The 22,712-nt window shown below is 36.4% G+C and overlaps 1 protein-coding gene across 18 annotated transcripts in view; it reads left to right on the top strand.

Annotated features, from left to right (window-relative positions):
• The window catches only part of FRYL (FRY like transcription coactivator), a 276,985-nt gene that overhangs the window by 248,721 nt on the left and 5,552 nt on the right, over nt 1-22,712 (top strand). For all 18 annotated transcript variants that reach the window (XM_063723410.1, XM_054553891.2, XM_063723409.1 and 15 more), the window contains 7 exons: nt 3,134-3,337; nt 5,020-5,187; nt 10,891-11,138; nt 13,432-13,639; nt 15,120-15,269; nt 15,946-16,044; nt 20,277-20,345. In XM_063723410.1, the coding sequence (XP_063579480.1) occupies nt 3,134-3,337; nt 5,020-5,187; nt 10,891-11,138; nt 13,432-13,639; nt 15,120-15,269; nt 15,946-16,044; nt 20,277-20,345 (1,146 nt within the window). The remainder of the gene's footprint in view (nt 1-3,133; nt 3,338-5,019; nt 5,188-10,890; nt 11,139-13,431; nt 13,640-15,119; nt 15,270-15,945; nt 16,045-20,276; nt 20,346-22,712) is intronic.

The following is a 22,712-nucleotide window of genomic DNA, read 5'->3' as shown; positions in this document are numbered from 1 at the left end:
TTCCCTAAACCACAGTCTCTTAACCCTGAAAGTTTATATGAAATAGATTTGTTTTAAAAATGTACATTTTGAAATTGCTACAAATATCTGTACGCAAGCAGACCAAAATGCCTTAATACCAAGTATGTATATACCATATCTTGATGTATCTTTTTCTAAAGAATCAAAACTCATAGCTCAAATACGTTTAGCTCTCATATACATATATATATACTACTCATATACAGCTCATACACATTCATCAGCTCTCATATACATACACATATACAACTCATATACAGCTCATACACATTCATCAACTCTCATGTACATATACATATACAACTCATATACATCTCGTACACATTCATCAACTCTCATATACATACACATCATATACAACTCATATACAGCTCATACACATTCATCAACTCTCATGTACGTATACATATACGACTCATATACATCTCGTACACATTCATCAACTCTCATATACATACACATCATATACAACTAATATACAGCTCATACACATTCATCAACTCTCATGTACATATACATATACAACTCATATACAGCTCATACACATTCATCAGCTCTTGTATACATACACATATACAACTCATACAGATCATACACATTCATCAACTCTCATGTACATATACATATACAACTCATATACAGCTCATACACATTCATCAGGTCTTCTTGTTAGGGGTGTTTCCTTTGGCTCTAATAGGTGAGGTGGAGGAATGAAATGTAATGCACTCTCCCATATCACACTGTTCATTGTCCATGGAAGACCAGTTTAAGGAAGTAAAGTTCCCTCTCCTCAACATGCTTCAGTGCCCCCTGCAGATGTGAGGATGTGACCATGGTGCCTCCAAGTAATGCAAATGCCTTCATGTCAGTTTAGGAGCTGTGTAGGCTCCTATGGAATACTCCACCATTTACATTTTCCCAAAGACACAATTGTACAGGTTCATAGGAACTCAAGAACAAGTATTATTTAGCACCTTTCATAGCAGTAGCTTTTAAACTTTTTTTTGACACTAATCCACAGTTAATATATTTTACATCACATCCAAGTATATATATACCTTTAAAAATAAAAGTTGCAAGAATATGCATCCAAACTCTGTGCTATGCATACTGATATTTTCTATTCTCTTCCTTTTCATTCTTTTTTTTTTTTTTTTAATTATAGGTTACCACCCTAAAATTAGTTCCACACTCATCATTTGAAAAAATATATTGTAGGAAATAGAACAGACTTGCACAACCAAGTAACAGAGTGGAATAGGTTAAAGAGACCTGCTGCCCTACCCAAGGCCAGGAGCAGCTTCTAAACTCTCTGTAGTTATTTGCTTTTCTCAGTCCAGAATTTAAATTTCTAAAGGCAGCTCTTGACATTTTTGTAATGGCAAGGTTATTTTTCTTTTTGTTTGCCTCTTTTTTGTTTAAAGAGAACTGTAAATGCTTTCAAGTTCATTCAGTGCTCTAAAATGTCAGTGGTAATAAACATGGCTTTTAATAGAACCTTAGAATGGACTAAGGATGTTCATTATAATTCTGTCTTTAATTCAAGTCACAGTAATCAGGGGTGGGGTGGAGCATGCTAATTTATCCCTCATAATTAGGCCAAATCAGCGATACACATTTTCTAAAACCTGGATATAGTCTTGTTTAAAACATGGTAATAGGAAATACTTTGATTGCTACAAAACAAACTTAACCACTAATGAAAATTATAATAAAATATCTCCTCACTTTGAAAGCCCACAGTGCATATTCATTCACTCACCAAATATATATTGAGTGCTGTTGCCATTATGTGTTTTGATACATAATAATATTTGAAATGATATGTTCTAGGAAGGTGGTTTTCAAACTCTGACATGCGGGGCCCTAGGGCTTCCAAGATATCTTCAGAAACAGCTGGGACAGATTCAAAGATCCAATGGGCCAAGCTCCTGGACACCTTCAACCAGAGCAGCTCTGGTTTTCTCAGTTTTGCACAATTGACTGCCATCTAAAATTTCATTTGAAATAAGTATTATTCTGCTTTCAAAAAAAAAAAGAAGATTTGAAAACTTCTAATCTGGACAATTCCTGTGTAGAGGGATATGTAAAAATCATATTTTGCTAGCCAGCTCAATATGGTTTGTCATATCAGGGCCTAAGAAAAATTGTAGGGATTATATCCTTACAAAAGGAGGAGCTGCTTAGAATAACAGAAACATAACTTACATAAATCCTTAAGTGGGAGAAATTGAAATTTGTCATATTTCCTCTTGACCTTTTAAAATTGGCAGCAGTTATGTTTTGATGGCTGTGATCTTGATTTTAAATTATATTTTATAGCAAAAAATGACCATTGAATTTAGCCAGAGCCATCCTGCCAACTGAAATAATTGTGACCTTGTATGTTGTCAAGTGCATGTGGGTATTTGAAGTCAGTTTTTGCATTGTACTAAGTATTAAACCTTTGTAAATCTTGAAGATTTTCTTAAAGTTTGTGTTGCCAAAGTGTATCATAGAAATGTTGTTTTAAGTGTCTGTCTCTGACTTTTTCACAACATATTTTGCATAAAAAAAGATTTGAATCACATGTTGACTTTCTGCACAAAGCTTAATCCAGAGCTTGAATCAGTCTTTGGGTTTGAGAAATCACAAAGAGTTTTCCCCAAAAGTGTAGTGTATATTTAAATGTTTGTCTTCGTTTTTTTCTAATTCTGTGTGTTTTCCTTTTTGCTAACCAGGAGCTGCAGGTAAGTTGCAGCCTGGTGTTGTGGATTGTTTATTTGTTGTCATCTGTGATGTATTTGTCTTCTTTGTGGTCTCATTCATGTTTGTGTATTAGAATAGAAATGGCTTAGATAGTAGATTTAATTGGTCCCCAGTAATACAAGATAGAAAGTCAAGAAAATTATTTCGTTAAAACAGGTTGTCAACCAAATAATTTTGATCTTTTTAAATATAAATATTTGATGGTGTGTTAACAGTTTAAAGAAATTGAAGGGCTGATTGAAACTCTGCTTTTAATGATGCATTAAGTATTTTTCATCTTGGTATATGTTTTTCTGGTATATTACATTTAGTACATTTAGAAGCATGTATTTGAGGTTTTAGAAATCATGTCTTGCTTTTCCAGGGTGAAAGTATGGACAATTTCAACTGGGGAGTTCGCAGGCGCTCACTGGACAGTATTGACAAAGGGGACACTCCATCCCTCCAGGAGTACCAGTGCTCTAGTAGCACCCCCAGCCTGAACCTCACCAATCAGGAGGATACAGATGAGTCCTCGGAAGAAGAAGCGGCACTTACAGCAAGCCAGATACTCTCACGCACACAGATGGTATACAATTCACTTTTCTTACAGTGACATTTGGTCTCATTTTCCTCTTAACTTCCAACTTCCTAATGATTATTTCTTGTGCATGGGTGAAATGCACACACTGAAATGAATCTGCAAGATTGCAGCACTAATGGAGTACCGTGTTGTTATTCATGACGGCACTAAACTTATTAGGTTGATACTGCACACCTATTAGCTGCTAAAATATAATTTCTCTTGCTGCTTTCCTAGTCACAGTAAGTTGTTTTGGGCCCTATTAGAGGCCTTCAGTGATAACATATTTTTGGTATCAGTGTGAGCACCAACACCATTTAATTCACCACTCACTTTTCTTTCCTAGTTAGCGTAGTGTGGAAAAACAGAGCACAAGTTTGGTCCCTTTCAAGATCAAGTAAAGAGTGAGTGGAAAATGAAAGCTGCAAGAGTAGCCTGTTATTTCAGAAGAGTACGGGTGCAAGAAAAGCCAGTGGTAGGGTTGGAACTTGAAGATGGCACTGTAAAGAAGGAGAAGGCACATGGAATAGCTACCCTGGTACATGTGACAAGGAAGCAACCAGTGGAGACCAGGCACCAGCTATGGTCACACAGCTCTTACAGGAATGCCTCCTTTTTTTATTCTTTGGGCACAGGGTCTCACACCATCACCCAGGCTGGAGTGCAGTGGCGCAACCATAGCTCACTGTATTCTTAAACTCCAGGTCTCAAGTGATCCTCTTGCCTCAGCTTCTCAAGTAGCTAGGACTACAGGTGCATGCCACATATGCACAGCTAATTTTTTAAATTTTTTGTAGAGATGGGGTCTTGCTATGTGGCCCAGGTTAGTCTTGAACTCCCAGCCTCAAGTGATCCTCCCACCTCGGCCTCCCAAAGTGGCGGGATCACAGGCATGAGCCACCACACCCAGCCACCTACCTTTAATTTAGATCCATTTGCTCCACTCGGCCTGCTGGTAAAGTGCTGGCAGTGATGTTGAATGGCAGGGCCTGAGCTGCTTTAGGCACAATGTCAAGTTGTCAGTTTGTGGTTGGCGTCCAGTCATCTCTCCTGTTTTTACATCTCATTGATGCCCTAGTTTGTCTTTCCACTAACTGCCCCTCTCCCATTTAAGTGTTCAATGACCAACTGCTGCTGCTAATGGCAGCCATAATACGTTACCACTTACTGTCTACGATGCACCCGGCCCTGTTCAAGGTGTTTTACGTGTATTAGTCACCATAACTCTCCTCCTAAGACAAGGCAAGTATGGTTATTGCAAATCTGCATATTACATGTCTTATCCCAGGACACATAGCTAGTAAGTAGATTTGAATCATGCGGTCTATCTCTAGTGCCCATTCACTTAACCGTGCCACATAAATCTTGGTCCTCCATGAATGAATTTGAATTCAGCTCCAATATGAATTTCAGCTCAAGGTTAACATAGTTACATAGAGCTCTTCCACTTTGATAGTTTTTGTTTAGCAAAATTTAGCCTGTATTAATGCATACTTAGTTCTACCGAGGGATTAGCTACTTACCCTAACAACACCCATTCTGGTGTAGACTGGAAGGAAAGAAACACGGTTTTAGGAAATCTCAGAAGCTCTTTATAACAAAGCCCCTAAAATATTTTATGATAGAGAATGTTTCTTGTGGCTTTTGACTCATAAATGAATACCTTATTTTACTCTTTCTCTTTTTAGTTAAACAGTGATTCTGCCACTGATGAAACAATACCAGACCATCCTGACTTACTTCTCCAGTCTCAAGATTCCACTGGCAGCATCACAACAGAGGAAGTGCTTCAAATCAGGGATGAGACCCCAACTTTGGAGGCTTCTCTAGATAATGCTAACAGCCGGCTGCCTGAGGTGGGGAGAAATGGGGGCTGGTGCATGGCCAATCTGGGCTCTTTTTAGCACTCTTTTATAGCTCCCGCTTTTCTGTCAAAAAAGTTTTGAAATTGATTTGTTTCCAGTATTTCTAACCTGTTGAGTTATTTTAAATGAAATAGTCAAATCTGATTTTTTCTTAAGTTGATAGATTAAGGAAATGACCTACAGGTTAAAAATAATCTTGAGTGTTTTTAATGAGCAGTTTGCATTGCAGAACATGGTGAGGTTAATGTACAGACGCTTCTCTGGGGTTGGCGAGCATCATCTATTGCACTGTATTTTCTTAGAAGGACTGCTTTGGTTTTTTCTTCTCTTTTTGCTTTGTGTTGGGTTTATGTGATTGGTGCTGTGATTGGGATTAAAACCTCAGGCCAGCTGTGGTTTTTAGCAGTTGTTAAATGAAATCTTTTAAAAAGATTTTGGAACCACTAGTATTATGTTTTTTGGAAAGGCCTGTGAGAAGTAAGCCAGATTTGAAGCTAATGACTGACCAAAAATAAGTAAGTATTAGTGTTTTTTTTTTTAAAGATTATTATACTTTTAAAAAAATGTAATTGCTATAGCTCTGCCATATGTGCTTTTTTTATTCCTTGGTAAATATTAGGAAATGCTGTATTTTGTCACTGTTCATCAAATTAATGTAGTTATTAGATCTAATCTAGGTATCAGATCTTATTATATTTGTAAGGTGATAAAACACTATTGTGTTCTTATTAGGCTGACTCTTGTACATATTTGAACGTTAACAGTAACCAGACATATTTTGAAATGAAGGCACTTTGGCTTCCTTATTAGCAAGCCATCTTTAAAATGCTCATACTCATATGGCTAAGGTTTAGATCATTCAATTCAACAAATATTTATTGTGGTTTCAGTAGATGCCAGGCATTCAGCTAGGTGCCAGAAAGAAGAATAGGGCATGGATGGCCCTGTTTTCAGAGAACCTTCTCTTGCTGCCTATTAAGACAGAGAAGGCTTTTAAAAAAATTTCATTTCAGGCCGGGCACTGTGGCTCATGCCTGTAATCCCAGCACTTTGGGAGGCCGAGGTGGGCGGATCATGAGGTCAGGAGATCGAGACCATCTGGCCAACATGGTGAAACTCCATCTCTACTAAAAATACAAAAATTAGCTGGGTGTGGTGGTGCGCACCTGTAGTCCCAGCTACTCGGAAGGCTGAGGCAGGAGAATCACTTGAACCCGGGAGGCGGAGGTTGCAGTGAGCTGAGATGTCACCATTGCACTCTAGCCTGGCAACAGTGCGAGACTCTGTCCCAAAAAAAAAAAAGAGAGAGAGAGAGATTAAGACCATCCTGGTGAACATGGTGAAACCCTGTCTCTACTAAAAATACAAAAATTAGCTGGGCCTGGTGGCGTGCACCTGTAGTCCCATCTACTCGGGAGGCTGAGGCAGGAGAATCACTTGAATGTGGGAGGTGGAGGTTACAGTGAGCCGAGATCGCGCCACTGCACTTCAGCCTGGCAACAGAGTGAGACTCCATCTCAAAAATAAAAAATTTAAAAAAAAAAAAAAGAAATTACATTTCAGTATGGAAAATTCAATAATAGGTTCAAGGCTTTATGAAAACTGAGAGGAAAGTGATCAGCTGTGCACTGGGAGTGATGGTAAGAAAGGACAGGTTTCATGGCATCTGGGACATTCCAGGCAGAGGGACACAATGTAGAAAGGGATGGCAGTGTGAAACAGCATGACGTGTCTAGCTAAAAGCAGGAAATTGAGTATTTCCAGAGAGTAAAATGGGAGGAGGAAGAGGAATAGCAATAGGAGCGATGAATGGGATCCAAGACAGGAGAAGTCCTATATGCCACACTAAAGACTTAAGACTTTATCTTGAGATAACAGAAAGACATTCGAATTTTTATCCTTTCAAGAGATACCTATTAAGTAACAAGCACTGTACCAGATACCAAGATGGAACCACATGGCATGTGAGCATTCATTTATGTGACCGGTATCTACTGAGCCGCTACCTCGTGCTAGGCACTGGGCTAGGCATGGGGCCCATGGCAACTGTGACACAGACAAAGGCTTTGGGTTTAATGGAGCTTCATTCTAGTAGGAGAGACAGATAATAAGCAGGTAAAACAAAATGTAAATAATATGTCAGAAAGTGCTCATCTTATTCATCATACTAAGAAAATCTAACAGTAATGTGGACTTGAGTGAAGGAGAAAGTTAGGGGTAGCATTTAAGGTGAAACCTAAATGATAAGAACCAGCCCACCCCTTGAAGATCTGGAGGGAGAAGGTTCCAGGCAGAGGAAGCAGCAGTTTAAAAGGCCCTGATATATCTGAAGTACAGAAAACTGGCCGGAGGCTGGAACACAGGTGAACAGAAAGGAGAGGGGTGGGCCAAGGCACTGTCATGACATGTGTCACAGGCCACACAGCAGGTAACCATTGAAGAAGAACATGATCTGATTATTTTTTATAACTTTGGCCTTTTTTGTCGAAAATGGAAAGTAGGTTCTAGTCCCTGACACATAGAGCTTGCAGTTAGGGATAATCGCAGAAGGTTTGCAGCCTCATTGTTGGTAGTGAAGTCTCTAAGGCAGAGGCATTGAGGGTGGATTGGAGGAGATGAACGAGCTAAGCTGGAAGAATATTAGCAAGAATTTAGCAGGGCCTGACTAAGGGCACAAACATGAGAAATGTTTACAGGAGAGAACTAATGGAATTTAGAGATGGGTTTTAAGTAGACTATATTCCTTTCAGTTGTTGGGAGGTTTATTAGTTATTAAGCCAAACTACAGTGCCTAGTTTGGATCACACCATACACCGTAACACCAGTGGATGAGAATGAAAGGGATATTTTGAAAGCATGGTATTTCATTTAGAAACAGTTCTACTGATATTAAAACTATCACCAAAAGAATGGCTATCCACAGGGAATATGACAGCCTTATATCTGTTGGATATATTGGCCTAATTTGTTTTTCTCTGTTTTGCCAAATAGTGTCAAATGACCCAAAATTGCCTGTTGTACCAAAAAAAAAGTAGAAAAGCACCAAGATAATGAAATAAAACCATAATTATTTTTAAAGCAACTTCTTAAGACAAAGAATATAATTAATTTTAATGGGTGAAATGTTTTGTGAATTAAAGGAATAAATCCACTCCTAAAAATGTTTATTTGAATGTCTTCCCTTAAATCATGTTAATATTGGAAAGATAAAATGGAGTAGGCTAAAGCATCTTCTGTCATGACAAACTTTAGAGCTGGGTGTCCCTTTCTTCTCTGTAATATACACACGTTACACTCTGATCTCAAGAGGGGATTAAGTTCTTCACTTGTATTTACTCACAGAGGGTTTCTTTTATTATTTATGATAGCTTGGAATCCACCTCATGGATGACAAATTATTCCTTATAGGATAGAAATCTTTGTAACAAAGCATATGTGCATGTGTCATTGTCTAATAAGGTGAAGTACAAGAAAATTTGATTCTCATAATCTACATATAAACAATGGAATCCATTCTATCAGCCCCAAAAGCACTTTCTTCATGATATATAGGCATTACTAGAAAATCTCATTGTATGTTATATAATACTAACTACAGATAAAATATCATCTTGAAATTATTATTCAAGAAAAAATGACAATCCACTGCAGGTGTGAACTAATGAAAAGTGAGGGCATTGAACTAAGTCTGGGTTGAGATAACATAGTATGTTCATGTTGATGTAGAAGGAAAAATTCATGCCAATAAATATTCTAGGGGTAGAAGTGTCTCTGGTACTGTCACATAGATTATCTTTCCAAATAATGACCAAATATTTTTTTAGAAAATTCATCTGGAAACCTTAGAGTATATTGAATATAAACTGGTGGAAGAATTAAGAAATAATCGTACTATATTATATTTAATGTAAAGTAAAGACTCAGAGTTTGCTGCTTTCCCTGCTTAACTAAATCCAGACCAGTGTTCCCTTATACACTTTGTGTTTTCATGGCGTTATTTCTGTGCCTTTGATATCTTCTAATCACTTTCCATGCAATATCATCCCTACCTCATGTTTGTCAAAACATGCTGTTTCTTCCAAGGAGACTCACCTCAGTTGCCTCAACTAGATGTGAGCTTTCCCATCATTGAGTACCAGCACCCATTTGTTGTTGCTGATAGTATTTACTGTACATTTACCATACTCTGGTATATGTTATTGTCATTCACTTACTAGCCTAACCCTGTTAGGCTAGATTATAAACTATTTGCAGTTAGGAATTATTTATACCAGAGCACTCAGCCCAGAATCTAGTCAAAATCCTTCATTTTATGGGTGAGTTTTACATATGAATAAGGCCCGGGCTAGTCTAGGGTTATAGGCTCTGACTTTCTCTTACTTTTCTTATTTTGGAAGGAAAATTCTATTTTTATCCATGAAAAAGAGATAAGGAGCTACTCTACAGCTGAGAAGTAACTTAGGTCCAAATACTCAAAAGAAGCTGATCTTTATTCCTAAAACTATGACCATTAGTACTTATTTTCAAATTGATTAAACCAATAAACTAAAAACTAGTGTTGATACCATCATCATATAAGCTTTGAAAGTGTTTTCCTTTTTTAATAGTAGCAGCTCATTCAACCAATATCTCTTGAGCCTCTACCACTTGTCTATCACATAGCAACATTGTTTCAGTAACATTACAGTGGATAGAAAAGGCACACCACTAGTATGCTTTATAACATATATTTTCATTATTGTTTACTTCAAATGAGGAGAATATAGTCTTTTTTGATAATGAGCTTGTGATAGTTTAATTTTCAAAAGTATAATTATCTAAAGTGTCCTAATGTCTTCTGAACTGTAGCTCAGTGATGAAGCTTTATCAATACTCAAAGCCAAAATGAGGTTTTGTAGTAAGGCCACCCTAGTTGTCTAGGTTCAGCATCCTTCTGATTGGTCAGTACCTATTCCTGCTGTGTGGCAGCCCCACAGGACGAGTGGGTTAACTATTTTGAGTCATCTCTCCTACTTATATCCAGAATATACTGTGTTCCAGTGTAATGAAAGAAATGACATTTCAAACAGGAGACGATTTATACTAATAATACAAAGTTTTACTTGTGTAGAGTTAGAACATATATGAGAGAAGATATTTTACCAAAGCACATATTTCTAAGTAAACACCTAAATCCTGTTACTGAAGAGAAAAAAAGTCCTCAGTGTTTCTATATAATAGGTGATATATTTTAATTTCAAAATATTTTAAACCTATGACCGTTAAAAAAATTTATAACTGATTCAAAAACTATAAAAGTGGCCGGGTACAGTGGTTCACACCTGTAATCCCAGCACTTTGGGAGGCCAAGGCGGGCAGATCACAAGGTCAAGAGATCGACACCATTCTGGCTAACATGGTGAAACCCCATCTCTACTAAAAAATACAAAAAAGAATTAGCTGGGCATGGTGGCATGTGCCTGTAGTCCTAACTACTTGGGAGGCTGAGGCAGGAGAATCGCTTGAACCTGAGAGGCGGAGATTGCAGTGAGCCAAGATCACGCCATTGCACTCCACTCCAGCCTGGGTGACAGACTGTATAAATGAACACCACTTAATAAAACAGACTTAGATGGATGGCAATACTTATTTATTGTGTTGTAAAATTCTTTTTTTATGTTTTTATAGTTCACTAAAAATATGATTGTTTTGTAGGATACAAGTTCAGTATTAAAGGAGGAACATGTTACAACCTTTGAAGATGAAGGGTCCTATATAATTCAAGAACAGCAGGATTCTCTTGTGTGTCAAGGAATTCTTGATTTAGAAGAAACTGAAATGCCAGAGCCTCTAGCTCCTGAAAGCTACCCCGAGTCAATCTGTGAAGAAGATGTTACCTTAGCTCTGAAAGAGCTAGATGAAAGATGTGAAGAAGAAGAAGCGGATTTCTCCGGACTGTCTAGGTGAGAATACAGTATCATAAACACCGTAGTGAGGTGATAATCTCTCCCCTATTCCTTCCAAAGAGTGCCCCTCTATTCCAGTTTACTTACTTTCATTTCTTTGTGTGTTTCAGTCTGTAATCATACTTTGTGTGTTTTAGTCTAGAATCATACTATCTTCGTTTTTAAAGATAAAATGCTTTACTCTAATGGGATATTTCTTCGATTATGGACATTCCCATAAAGAAAAACAATTAGGCTATTTTCAAAGCATAGTAAGTGGTATTCCACATTTAGAAGCACACCAAATATCTGTTTTGGCAGATGCCAAACGACCAAATGTTAAAATCAATATTGGAATGAACTTCCGTGATACCACAATTTAAATCTAAAATATATTCCAAAAAATTGTTTTACAGTTTCATGATCAGTGGTCATATTTTTAAAGTTTTATTTCTATAATAGGCAGAAGCAATTATTTCTTAGATGCTAGATTGCTCCTTTTAAATGTTTATGCTCCATACATAAAAAATTTATTACCAGAAAGTATGAAGAATTCTCAACTGGAACTTTTTCTTTACTCAAGGACTAACTTGAATAATCAATTATTATATATAGCTTTTAGGGGAAATTTTGGTGGCTGTTATGAAACTCATAAACCAAATAATTCTTTAACACTTAGAATTATAATAGAATATCCACTATTTAAATTTCATAAATATTTGTGGTTCAATATTATGTTTTTTATAAAGGTATCTAACTTCATGCACTCTGTGAGTGTATCTATTTCCCCATTCAACAATTTGGAGCTCCTGGATAACTGTTTTTATATAAAATTAATATTTAATAATTATCGAGTATTTCAGAATTTTACAATAAAAATTACACCTTTATACTTCATATGATAATAGAGTTTTAACATATACAACACATTGGAGATTTTTTTTTACCATCAACATATCAAGAATACTTACCTATATTTGAAAAGATATAATCAGATATTAACAATAAATCTTAGTGATACACCTTTTTCATATTACTGATTTGAATATAGCAGTAGCCCATGCAACCACTCAATCATTAATCATGCACAAGTTCAGGGATGCCAGAAACGATGTTATTCAGCTATTTGGCTTTCTAAAAGGCTGAAGCCAAACAGTTGACTTTGGCCAAGTACTGCAGCTGAAATAGAACGGAGCATTCCTACTAAGTGTACAGATTATCTACCCTAGCTTGTTAGTATACGTGTTAAAATCATCACCACAGTGACAGTTTTAAAATTAACCTTTTTGAGGTCTCATTTGTTTTCACTTCAGATGTCTGCTTTATTTTGATTGTTTTCTCCAGTCTTTACTCGGGTCCCTCTCTTCCATATGCATTGCTCCAAAATTTCTGTAAAGCCTTATAGAACTAGCTTGTAATGTGAAACACGCAATTTTAAGACCTTGAATAACACATTTCTTTTTTATGAAGTGTCAGACTCAATAGTTCTTCATTTTTATGGCCGAGAGTTGTAGAACGTCCAACCCAAATACATCTTCATCTTTTTCCATTGTTCATTTTTGTTTGTATAATCTGATTTTTGGGATTATAAATTATTTGAGGGAAATGGCCAGGTCTTATGTTTCTTTGGAGTCAAATCTATTATCGGCCATATTGCTAGGAACATAGTATGTGCTTATGAAATAGCTGAGCTAGCTATGTGTTTCCTGGCTAATAGCATTTGGACCCGTAGTCCTGGGTTCAAATTCTGGCTCTGTCATTTCTTACCCAGTAACTAGACGTATTATTTAACCTTACTGAACTTTTCGTTTCAGCTTTAAAATCAAGATAATAATAGAACCTAATCCTCATGTAGTTGTGAAGACTGAATGAAATTATCCATATGAGGCCCCTAACATAGCCCTTAACACAAAAGACCATGATCAAAACTTTAAGAATATTATTATCACCAATGTGAGGCTGTTCAAATAAAAGCCTCCAAAATTGACCATTGAAAATGAAAGCATTCTAATTGGTATTATTCATAGAAGTTACTAAAATGAATCCACAGTGGTGGCATATTGTAGGACTTGGGTTATTTTAAGGTAGTTCCTTGAAATTAGAGTTCTAATTCTAAAAATGCTAACTAGAAAGAACAGGAATTCACTTATTCACACTTTCTTACAAGATTTAGGTTGTTGTACATTTTCTAAATCAGTGTGTATGTATGAATAAAAATAACCTGTCAAATGACTTAAGCTGTCTTACGTGATTGAGCCTATTCTTTTTTTCTGAGATAGTGTGATGATATTTGTGATATCTGTGTTAATAGTCAAGATGAAGAAGAGCAAGATGGTTTTCCAGAAGTACAGACGTCGCCTCTGCCGTCACCATTTCTTTCTGCCATCATAGCCGCCTTTCAGCCCGTGGCATATGATGATGAAGAGGAAGCCTGGCGCTGCCACGTCAATCAGATGCTGTCTGACACCGACGGGTCCTCTGCAGTGTTTACTTTTCATGTGTTTTCTAGGCTGTTTCAGGTCAGTGAGGTTCAGGGTTTCTGAATTCATATTATAGTTACCTAATCAAGTTACAGTTTTTCTTCTAAAATCAGCATGTCCAATTTTAATATTCCTACCAGTTTTAACAAATTTTTTTTTCTAAGCTAATGGTATTACTTACATTGACACTGTGACATTATGGTACTGCTGGTATATTACACAATGACTGGTACAGATTTCTCCCCTAAGGCAATTAGAATAAAACTTCAAAACAATGTCTGATATGTTTTCTGCAGTATGCTTAGGCACCATCAGGATACCAAAGAAATAAAGGCCTAAGCTCTGCATTCAGGGAGCTTTTACAGTTAATATATCATAAATCAGTTTATAATCAAGGCTTAAAGTAATGGACACTTTTATGACTTTGTGAGGACCTTAAAATTTTTAGCTGTTAAGGTTGCTTCCTCCCCAATAATAAAGATAATATAAGCTAAAATTTATTGAGTACCCACTACGTGCTAGGCACTGTGCTAAAGAGCTTTATAGTAAGTGTTCTGACACTACAACTATGGAATGTAGATTTGATTTTTAGCATTCAGTGGAGAGGGAAACTAAGGCACAGAAAAATGCCACCATTTAAGTTATTATCCTCTGAACTATCTACCACCTTTCCTCCCTTTTCTCCTCCCAAATTTTGCCCATCTTGGAAGACTCAGCTAAATACATTTTCTTACCGGAGCCTTCCCAACCACTCCACCCTCCAGTCTCTCTCTCCTGGAAGTTCTTTAGTGCTCATTAACGGGAGCGCTTATTTAATTCTGTACTTATTGCATCACTACTTGGTTTTTCTACTCATATTCTTATTGATGTTGTAAGTTTCATGATGGCTGAAAGTGTGGATTTATGCTTTTTATTTTAATCATAATGCCACCTAACAGTGCAACACATATATAAGTAGGTATACTTTAACCATTGATATAATAATTATACTACTGATAATATAGTCTAATTGATTGACTTACTATGAGTCAGGCACTGTCTGTTTTATGGAAATGAATATTCTTGGACTCAGAAGATATTACTCTTAATACATTTTTATGACTTTACCTAAAGTTAAGCCAGATGGCAGCCCATAGCCAAGAATAGTAAACTACATTTACTGAAAGTTTCTTTCAGGTAATAACTTTTGATGAACAACTTCCTCAAGACAGGTGAGGACTTTCATTGCTAAGAATGTACAGCATGCATCCGTCTGCCCCCTGATGAAAAAATCTCAGGAATAGGGAGATGAATGGCATATATCATTTTTTCAGTAATACTATTTTGTAAATTTTTCTTTTTAGAAATTAATGTTTTCTAAGGAAATACCTAAAAATATGGATTTATAGATCAATGATTAGAATTCTATATATCATTATAATTTTAAAATAAAAGTCCACCCTATTATGCTTCTTTACTTAAAGGTGAAAAAAGGCCTTCTTATGAAACACTAAACCCTTTCTTCTGCTTTTGTCCATAGACAATTCAAAGAAAGTTTGGAGAAATAACTAATGAGGCAGTCAGCTTTCTTGGTGATAGTCTGCAACGCATTGGTACCAAATTTAAAAGTTCCTTGGAAGTGATGATGATGTGTTCAGAATGCCCAACAGTCTTTGTGGATGCTGAAACAGTAAGTTTTTACATGCAGGTTTATTATAAAGACTACATTGGAATGGCATCATTCAGTAAGTCTTTTTTTCTAAGTAATTCTGAATTTTATGGTATAAAGGTTCATATTTTCAACATGATTATAAATATTTGGCAAACTACAATTCTAGTATATTAGATGCAGCAACTTGTGACTATTTCTGATTCTGACTCCTTCCTGCCCTTACCCTCCACAGAGTCCTTGATGGGAAAACTAAAAAGTCATGCTCTAGAGATGGGTAATTTTTTTATTCTTAAATAAAATGGGTAGGAGATGCCTAAACCTCCACCCGTGAAATACCCAGGCCTCCTGGTTCATTTCCTGATTTATTTCTAAGCACACTTCTAGATTATATATTAAGATATTTAAAGAGCTAAGGTTTAAAAAGCTTCAAGGTTGATACCTTTGAGGTATGTACTGGTCTGGCATGACGTCTTTGAAAACACTTGAGGATGTCCTTCCTGACCCTTCTCAAGTCTCACTGCACTCCTACTCTGTTCCAGTGAGAGCTCAGCTCTTAGTATGGGACAGAGTAGAGTTAAGAGAATATCAAAAAACCAACTAACAGGTATTCCATGACTGAAAAGTCTCATGATTTTGTGAGTCTCATGATTTCAATCAGAAATGATAACCTGGATCAATATTTCTGATTTGACAGCTGATGTCATGTGGTTTGCTGGAAACACTCAAGTTTGGTGTTTTGGAGTTGCAAGAACACCTGGATACATACAATGTGAAAAGAGAAGCCGCTGAGCAGGTCAGTCTCTTTTTACCATGTGCGAAAAGTGGTTTGCTCTTGACACTGGAAGGGTAATCCTGGCAGCAGAATAGCCCAGACAGAAAAGAAGACCTCTCAGCACCTGCCTCAGGGTTTTCCTGAGAGCAGCAAGTTCTTTGAGTTCTCTATCCAGCAAATTCCTACCTTTGGCTTTTAAAAATCAGCCCTCTAACAGCACAATGGAAAACCATAGCTTTGTAAAAAGCTTCTCTGTGGAGACTATGTCACTGCTGTCAACATTCCAAGTGGGGAAATTGAAGCAGTATTTCTCAGTGCATTAGAGAATTGTGGTCTAGGAAATCCACAACCTCTGACAAAGGTTCTTAGCTCTGTTCCTTCCCTAAGAGTAAATCCAGCACGTTTTCAATTGGGAGGGACAGAACAGAAAATAGTTTCTCTCTTTCACACAAACTGCATACAGTAGGCAATTATTTTTCTAGATGGGTCTTTCATTAGTAAGTAGTAAATATCTGTGACATGTATAGACCTATGAAAAATGAAAAATGGAAGTGTGTGGTGGTATCTCATGGTACTATTTTGCATTTCCCTGATGACTAATATTTGAGCCCCTTTTCAAATGGATCTCTTCATTTAAGATATTTTGTGAATTGTGGCTTCAAGTACGTTACTCATTTTTGTAAATCAATTGGGTTTTTCTTATTGATTTGTAGGGGCTCTTTATCCTAAATGCAAGCCCTTTTTTGGATGTATGTATTGCAAAGATTATTCCTTCTCTGTGGCTAGCAGTTTTGCTATCTTAGTAGCATTTTTTGATGAACAAAAGTTTTTAATTTTAATAAGTCCAGGTTATCGGCCTTTTCCATCATGGTTATGGTTTTTGTATCTTCAGAAATCATAGCCTACTAGAAGCAAAGGTAGATTGTTAAAATACTGGTCCCAATGAATCATGCTTCTCTGTGGCCACACCCCTTTGCAATGTGACTTTGCTATTCTTCCCATGAAGAGACAGAGTCCATTTCACCATCTCTTAAATTTGGGATGGCCTTGTGATTTGCTCTAACCAATCAAGTTCAGAAGCAATGCTGTGTAACTTCCAAGACTAGTCCTGAAGTGGTGTTTTGTGATGTCTGCTTTTGCCATCATACTGGTCAGAGTGCAAACTGGGATAAACTCTGGGAAACTATTTGACCTCTAGCCTGCTGGAAGATGAGGCCATGTAGGGGAGAACAGAGGCGTTCCATTGACAGTCAGTATGCAAGACAATATGAGTGAAGCCATCTTGGAACTTCAACCCCGCCGCTTCCCCAATCAAGCCATCAATGACTGTAGACTCATGAGTGACCCTAGGCAAGACCAGAAGAAACTCCCAGCCAGCACATAGATTCATTTTGGTTGTTTGAAGCCATTAAGTTTTAGGGTGGTTGGTTTTAAAGCAATAGATACCATTTATAATAGGAAAATATCAAATACCTACAAATAAATCTGTCTAAAGATATGCTGTACCTCTATACAGAAAACTACAAATATTGAGAAAAATGAAAGACCACCTAAATGGAGGACTATATACCATGTTTATCAATTAGAAGACTCAATATGGTAAAGATGTCATTTTCCCCCAAAATGGTCTATAGGTTTAATGCAGTCTCATTCAAAATCTCAGATGGAATATTAATGGAAATTGACAAGCTGATTCTAAAATTTATATGGAAATTCAAACAACTAATAGTGCTTACAAACTTCTTGAACACAGGTTAGCAAACTACAGCTGTCAAGTTATATCTGGCCCACTGCCTATGTTTGTAAATAAAATTAGTAGAAAACAGCTATCTGGCTTACTTACATATTGTCCATGGCTATGTTTGCACTGTAACAATAGTTACAAAGACTGTATGTTTTGCAAAGCCTAAAATATTTACTGTCTGCCCTATTTAATTTTCCTATTATTAGTTTTTGAGTTATACATTCTTTTTATTATTATTCAAGACTTCTAAGGCTCACAAGTGAATTGAAAGATTTTTCTCTCTCCAGCAATGAGACACCAGCAGTCTCTGCCGACCTTCTCAGTCTCCCAGGGGCTGCTGTGTGGTTTTGTAGCCTCTCCCCCTGCAGATAATAAACAGGAACAGCAAGTGTTCCAAGGGGAGACTGCACAGAGACTATTGGGGTCACTTCTCTGCAATTCTCTTTTCTCCAGGATATTGGCCCTCAATATCTCACTATCTATCTATCTATCTATCTTTGAAAACTGTTTTCCCAGCCCAGTGAAACTGTAGGGCATAAACTCTAGGCCACTGCTTTCTGCCCAGCCTCTATGCGCAGGGACGTGAATATGAATACACCTAGAGTAAGCACTGGGGCGGGTATTGGGCTCACTCTGGTACTTTTCTCTAATGGTTCAAGTTTGGCCGGTTCAAGTTTGGCCGATAGGATTCAGCTTCCATCGTTGTCCTTGCAGGATTGGTCCTATACAGGCTACTCCATCACACCTAGAGGTAGAACCTCGACAGTTAAATTTTAACCTTCATTTGAACCTTGAATAAAGAAAATGCCGTGACAGGAAGACTGATTAGATGTGAACTGGAGGGTGTTCTGTGCACAAACTACCGTGTCTTGTATGCTCTGGCTGGAAAGGTGTGGACCTGTATCTCTCAGGCCAGTGTGCAGCCACAGGACTATATGGCTGGGGTTTGTTTTTTAACAGAATAAAAATCAGCAATAATTACTTTGAATAGTACCCCCCAAAAGGCTGTATCATTAGCTACACAGTATAAAAATAAGCCATTAAATAATCAACTGAAATTATTTTCAAATTTATTAGTATACTTGGACAAACTGGACAAGATAAGGGATAATTAAGTGTATAAACATTTTAACATTTTGTATGAATAAAGATTAATGCACAGGTTCCATGTTAGATGTCAACTGCATTTTGCTGATACAAAGAAATCCACTGATTGATAGCTTTTGACAATGGCTGCCATCAGCTGTATCTCACTAGAAAAGCTTAACATGTTTTTCTTCAGAGATGCTGTCAAGCAAATAGCCTAAGGGCCGGTGAAATCTGAGAGACTGGAATAAAAGAAAAATAAGGTCAAAGAGATCATTTTTGAAATAACTGAAATGTCTAATTTTAATTATTTGTGGGTACAACATAAGCTACAATAGAGAATGTTAAATGTCGAATACTAAAATACTTTCAGAGTAGCTGTTTAATGCAGCTAGTCTGAGTTTCTCAAAGTCCTAATGACTTCATATATATATATATTAGTTGTATTGTTTAATAGTATAATTTAAAAAAAAGAACTTAGAAGTCAAAACAACTGATAATATCAAACTGCCCAAAGCTAGGAGCTTACCTTGAATGCACTTAGCTTTTACTTCAGCTTGGAAATTCTGTGAGTCCAGCGTTCTTTTCTACTATACCACGGTGCTATTGTTTTATTTATATTTTGCTGAAGAAAATGTACTTTAAATTATTTTTGAAGTATTCCTTTTAATTTTATTTTTTTAGAGACAGGGTCTCCCTATGTTGCCCAGGATGGTCTTGAACTCCTGCCCTCAAGCAGTCCTCCCCGCTCAGCCTCCCAAAGCTCTGGGATTACAGGCAGAAGCCACCACACCCAGCCTGTACTTTTATATCAACATTAGGAATACCCGCCGACCAGAGAAGGAAAAACCACATTTGGCTTCTGCATCCAGTATTGTTTGGAAATAACATGTTTGTCATTCATTGCTGTCCAAAAAGAAAGAAAAGAAAAACAAGATTTAAAATGGATCTTGATTGCCGGTTCACAAATTTAAAACTGACACTAGTCTTCTGAGAATTACACTTCTCATAAACAAACAGACCTACTTAATTCTAAGTTGTCTTTATTAAATTGATCAGAGGGGAAGCACATCTTTCCTTTCCCCGTCTTACGTTACACAAAGGTCAGGCATAGGTTGTGCAGATTTTCATAAAACCTGCAAAATGAAGAATATCCTTTACTGAAATGGAACATCACAGGTCCCTAGAATGGAATGGGTTTTCTTAGTATAGCTGTCACAAGTGTGTGCCTCTTGTTATATTAATGCTATCCCTGCTTTTGTTAGTTCCATATAAATTATTTGGCTTGAATGGAGATAAAAGTCTAGGTCTACAACCAATCCTAGAACTTCAAGTTAACTTTAAGTTTGGTGTTGTATATGGACAGGCTGTTACACTACCCATTTCATTGTGCATATTAAACGTTACTGTTACTTATTTTTAGTGGCTAGATGATTGTAAGAGGACATTTGGTGCCAAAGAAGACATGTATAGGATAAACACAGATGCACAAGTAAGTTTCTTTTTCTTGTTTTTGCAACATACATTTCCATATCAGGTAAAACAATGCATGTGTTCAAATACCCTTATTTGATTGATTATTTCTAAAAATAAGAATATTTGTAAAACTTTTCATTTTGGTTATCAAACAATCTTTGTAAAAGCTCAATGAAATACTGGTTTCATAATGAAAAATTCACTTTAATAAAAATGAACGACCAGCTTGTGACTGAAGCTTAATAACATTCAATAGATAAGCTTGATGGATATCTGGACAGTCCAGGTCGGCTTTTAGTTGCATGCGCCTCTTAAAGAAAAATTTGTCCCATGTTAGTATTCTGCTATTCTGTTAGATAAATTGGTCAAGAAAGCAAACCTAAGAATAACATGATATAATATATCCATGTTAAAGGTAAAATTAGAATTGGATAAATTATAATGTTTTTATCTAATATAAGGCTCAGTGAAAACAACAGCATTATATTTTCTTAGAAAGGTGCACATACATAAACACATACATTGTAGTACGTGAGGATAAGTTAGGGCCTACAAATTATTCCAGTGGAAGTGCAGCTTCATAGGGGAAAATACATTCATCAACTGAAATTTATTTCCATTTGACATCAGAATTCCGGTCTTTTATATTCCACCTTTGGTTATATTATTACAGATTTCTAGTGTCTGTAAAGGTTATACTATTATTAGGTTATACTATTATAGTAAAAAGTTGAAGTTCTGCAAAAACTGCAGTGTTGAGAAAACAATAGTATACTTGCTAAGTGTTAACTATTTGCCAGCCTCTATAGTTTCTTTATCCTTACAACTCAGGCAAGTAGTTGCTCTAATTATCCTGGTTTTGAAGATGAGGAAACTGAGGCTCAGAGAAGCCAATTTATCTAAAATCAGCAAATAGTGAAACCAAGATTGAAACCTAGGCAGGCTGACTCCAAATCCTGCACTAATGTTAAAAAGAAACTGCTAAGTCATCTATGTAAAGAAACGAAGATAAGGAATTAACCCTAGACCAGAATCCTTTGGTTCTAATTCTGTCTTTGCCACTGTTTAACTGCATCGCTTCAGCAAGTAATGTAACCTTTTTTCCTACAAAAACTAGGTGTTTATATTAAGTGATTTTTTTATATCCCCTCTACCTTGAAGAAAATTATATCCATCTTAAGACCAAGTCAGTTAACATAGCTTGAGGTTTTCTACTAAGTGGAAACTGAACATTTAACACTTTCATTTTTATTTCAGCTCACCTTTCATATTCAACTGTTTTGAGGGTGGAAGACTCTTTTTATGCAACTTGATCTGTCCTTGTGTACCAGTCTTGTCTTTTGCATAATAAGCAGTCAAATATTTGTTAGATGAATAAAAGAATGTGCAAATTTTAATATACTTTAAAATGTGCATATATATATACACACACACACACTCATCCACAAAAACTGCACTGTTAGCATATTTAGAGTAATTGCTGGTAATTCAGAGCTGTAAAATTCATTACATTTGTGTTATTTCCTATAATTACGATCATAAACTTTATCAGCAGTTTATGTTCCATTACATCCCAAAGTAGAGGCTAGGCATATATGCTTGTAGAATCAGTTCTACTTTATTTGTGCTAATAGAAATGAGGAAAGGTATTTAAAATTCAAATTGTTAATTTCCATATGAAATAAACTGTATGAACTAAACCCTCAGAAATTTAGATATGGAATATGCTTGACCTTGGATTGTGCTCAACTGATGTTTATTGGATGAGCATCCACGTAATTTATGGTAAGCAGCATGGAGCTAAAGTTCACCTTTGCTTATTTAGCAAATCCCTTCTAAATTGATAGGAATAAACTTTATGAAAAACAGTCCTTCACAGGAAACTATTTAGAAAAGCAAGCTTAAGAATGACTTTCAGAAGGTACATTTACAGTATAACAATTGTTGTTTTAATTAGAAGTCATTCTCCTCGTAATGAGACCAGATCCAAGTTGCTGTACATGTTTTCATATGGTTTTTAAGATGGTTCATAAATTTTTACTCTGTGTTTTACATACATTATGTTGATTCAAACCTAGTCGGGTTAAGTTTCTGAAACTTACGGAAGTACATTTGGAATGCAATTTAGAACGTGCATCTGCTTTTGATATTCCACCCTGTGGCTCAGCACCAGTTATGGCAAAGTAGGACCTAATTAGACAGTAAACGATAGGAAGCCTGCAATGAGCCACCCTAGAGATAGTCTTTTGATGGTGATGGATAAGTATTTATTATGTACGATTATAAGCCAATTCTTTTCTGAGAAGTAACAGTAATTAATTTGTTTCTTATTTTCTAATCATAAGTTTTCCAGTTTACAAATGGAAGTTTTATTACAGTTGGG

The sequence above is a fragment of the Pongo abelii genome, chromosome 3, assembly GCF_028885655.2.
Source record: "Pongo abelii isolate AG06213 chromosome 3, NHGRI_mPonAbe1-v2.0_pri, whole genome shotgun sequence".
Classification (NCBI taxonomy): Eukaryota; Metazoa; Chordata; class Mammalia; order Primates; family Hominidae; genus Pongo; species Pongo abelii.
This window is presented reverse-complemented; position numbering and strand designations above follow the sequence as displayed.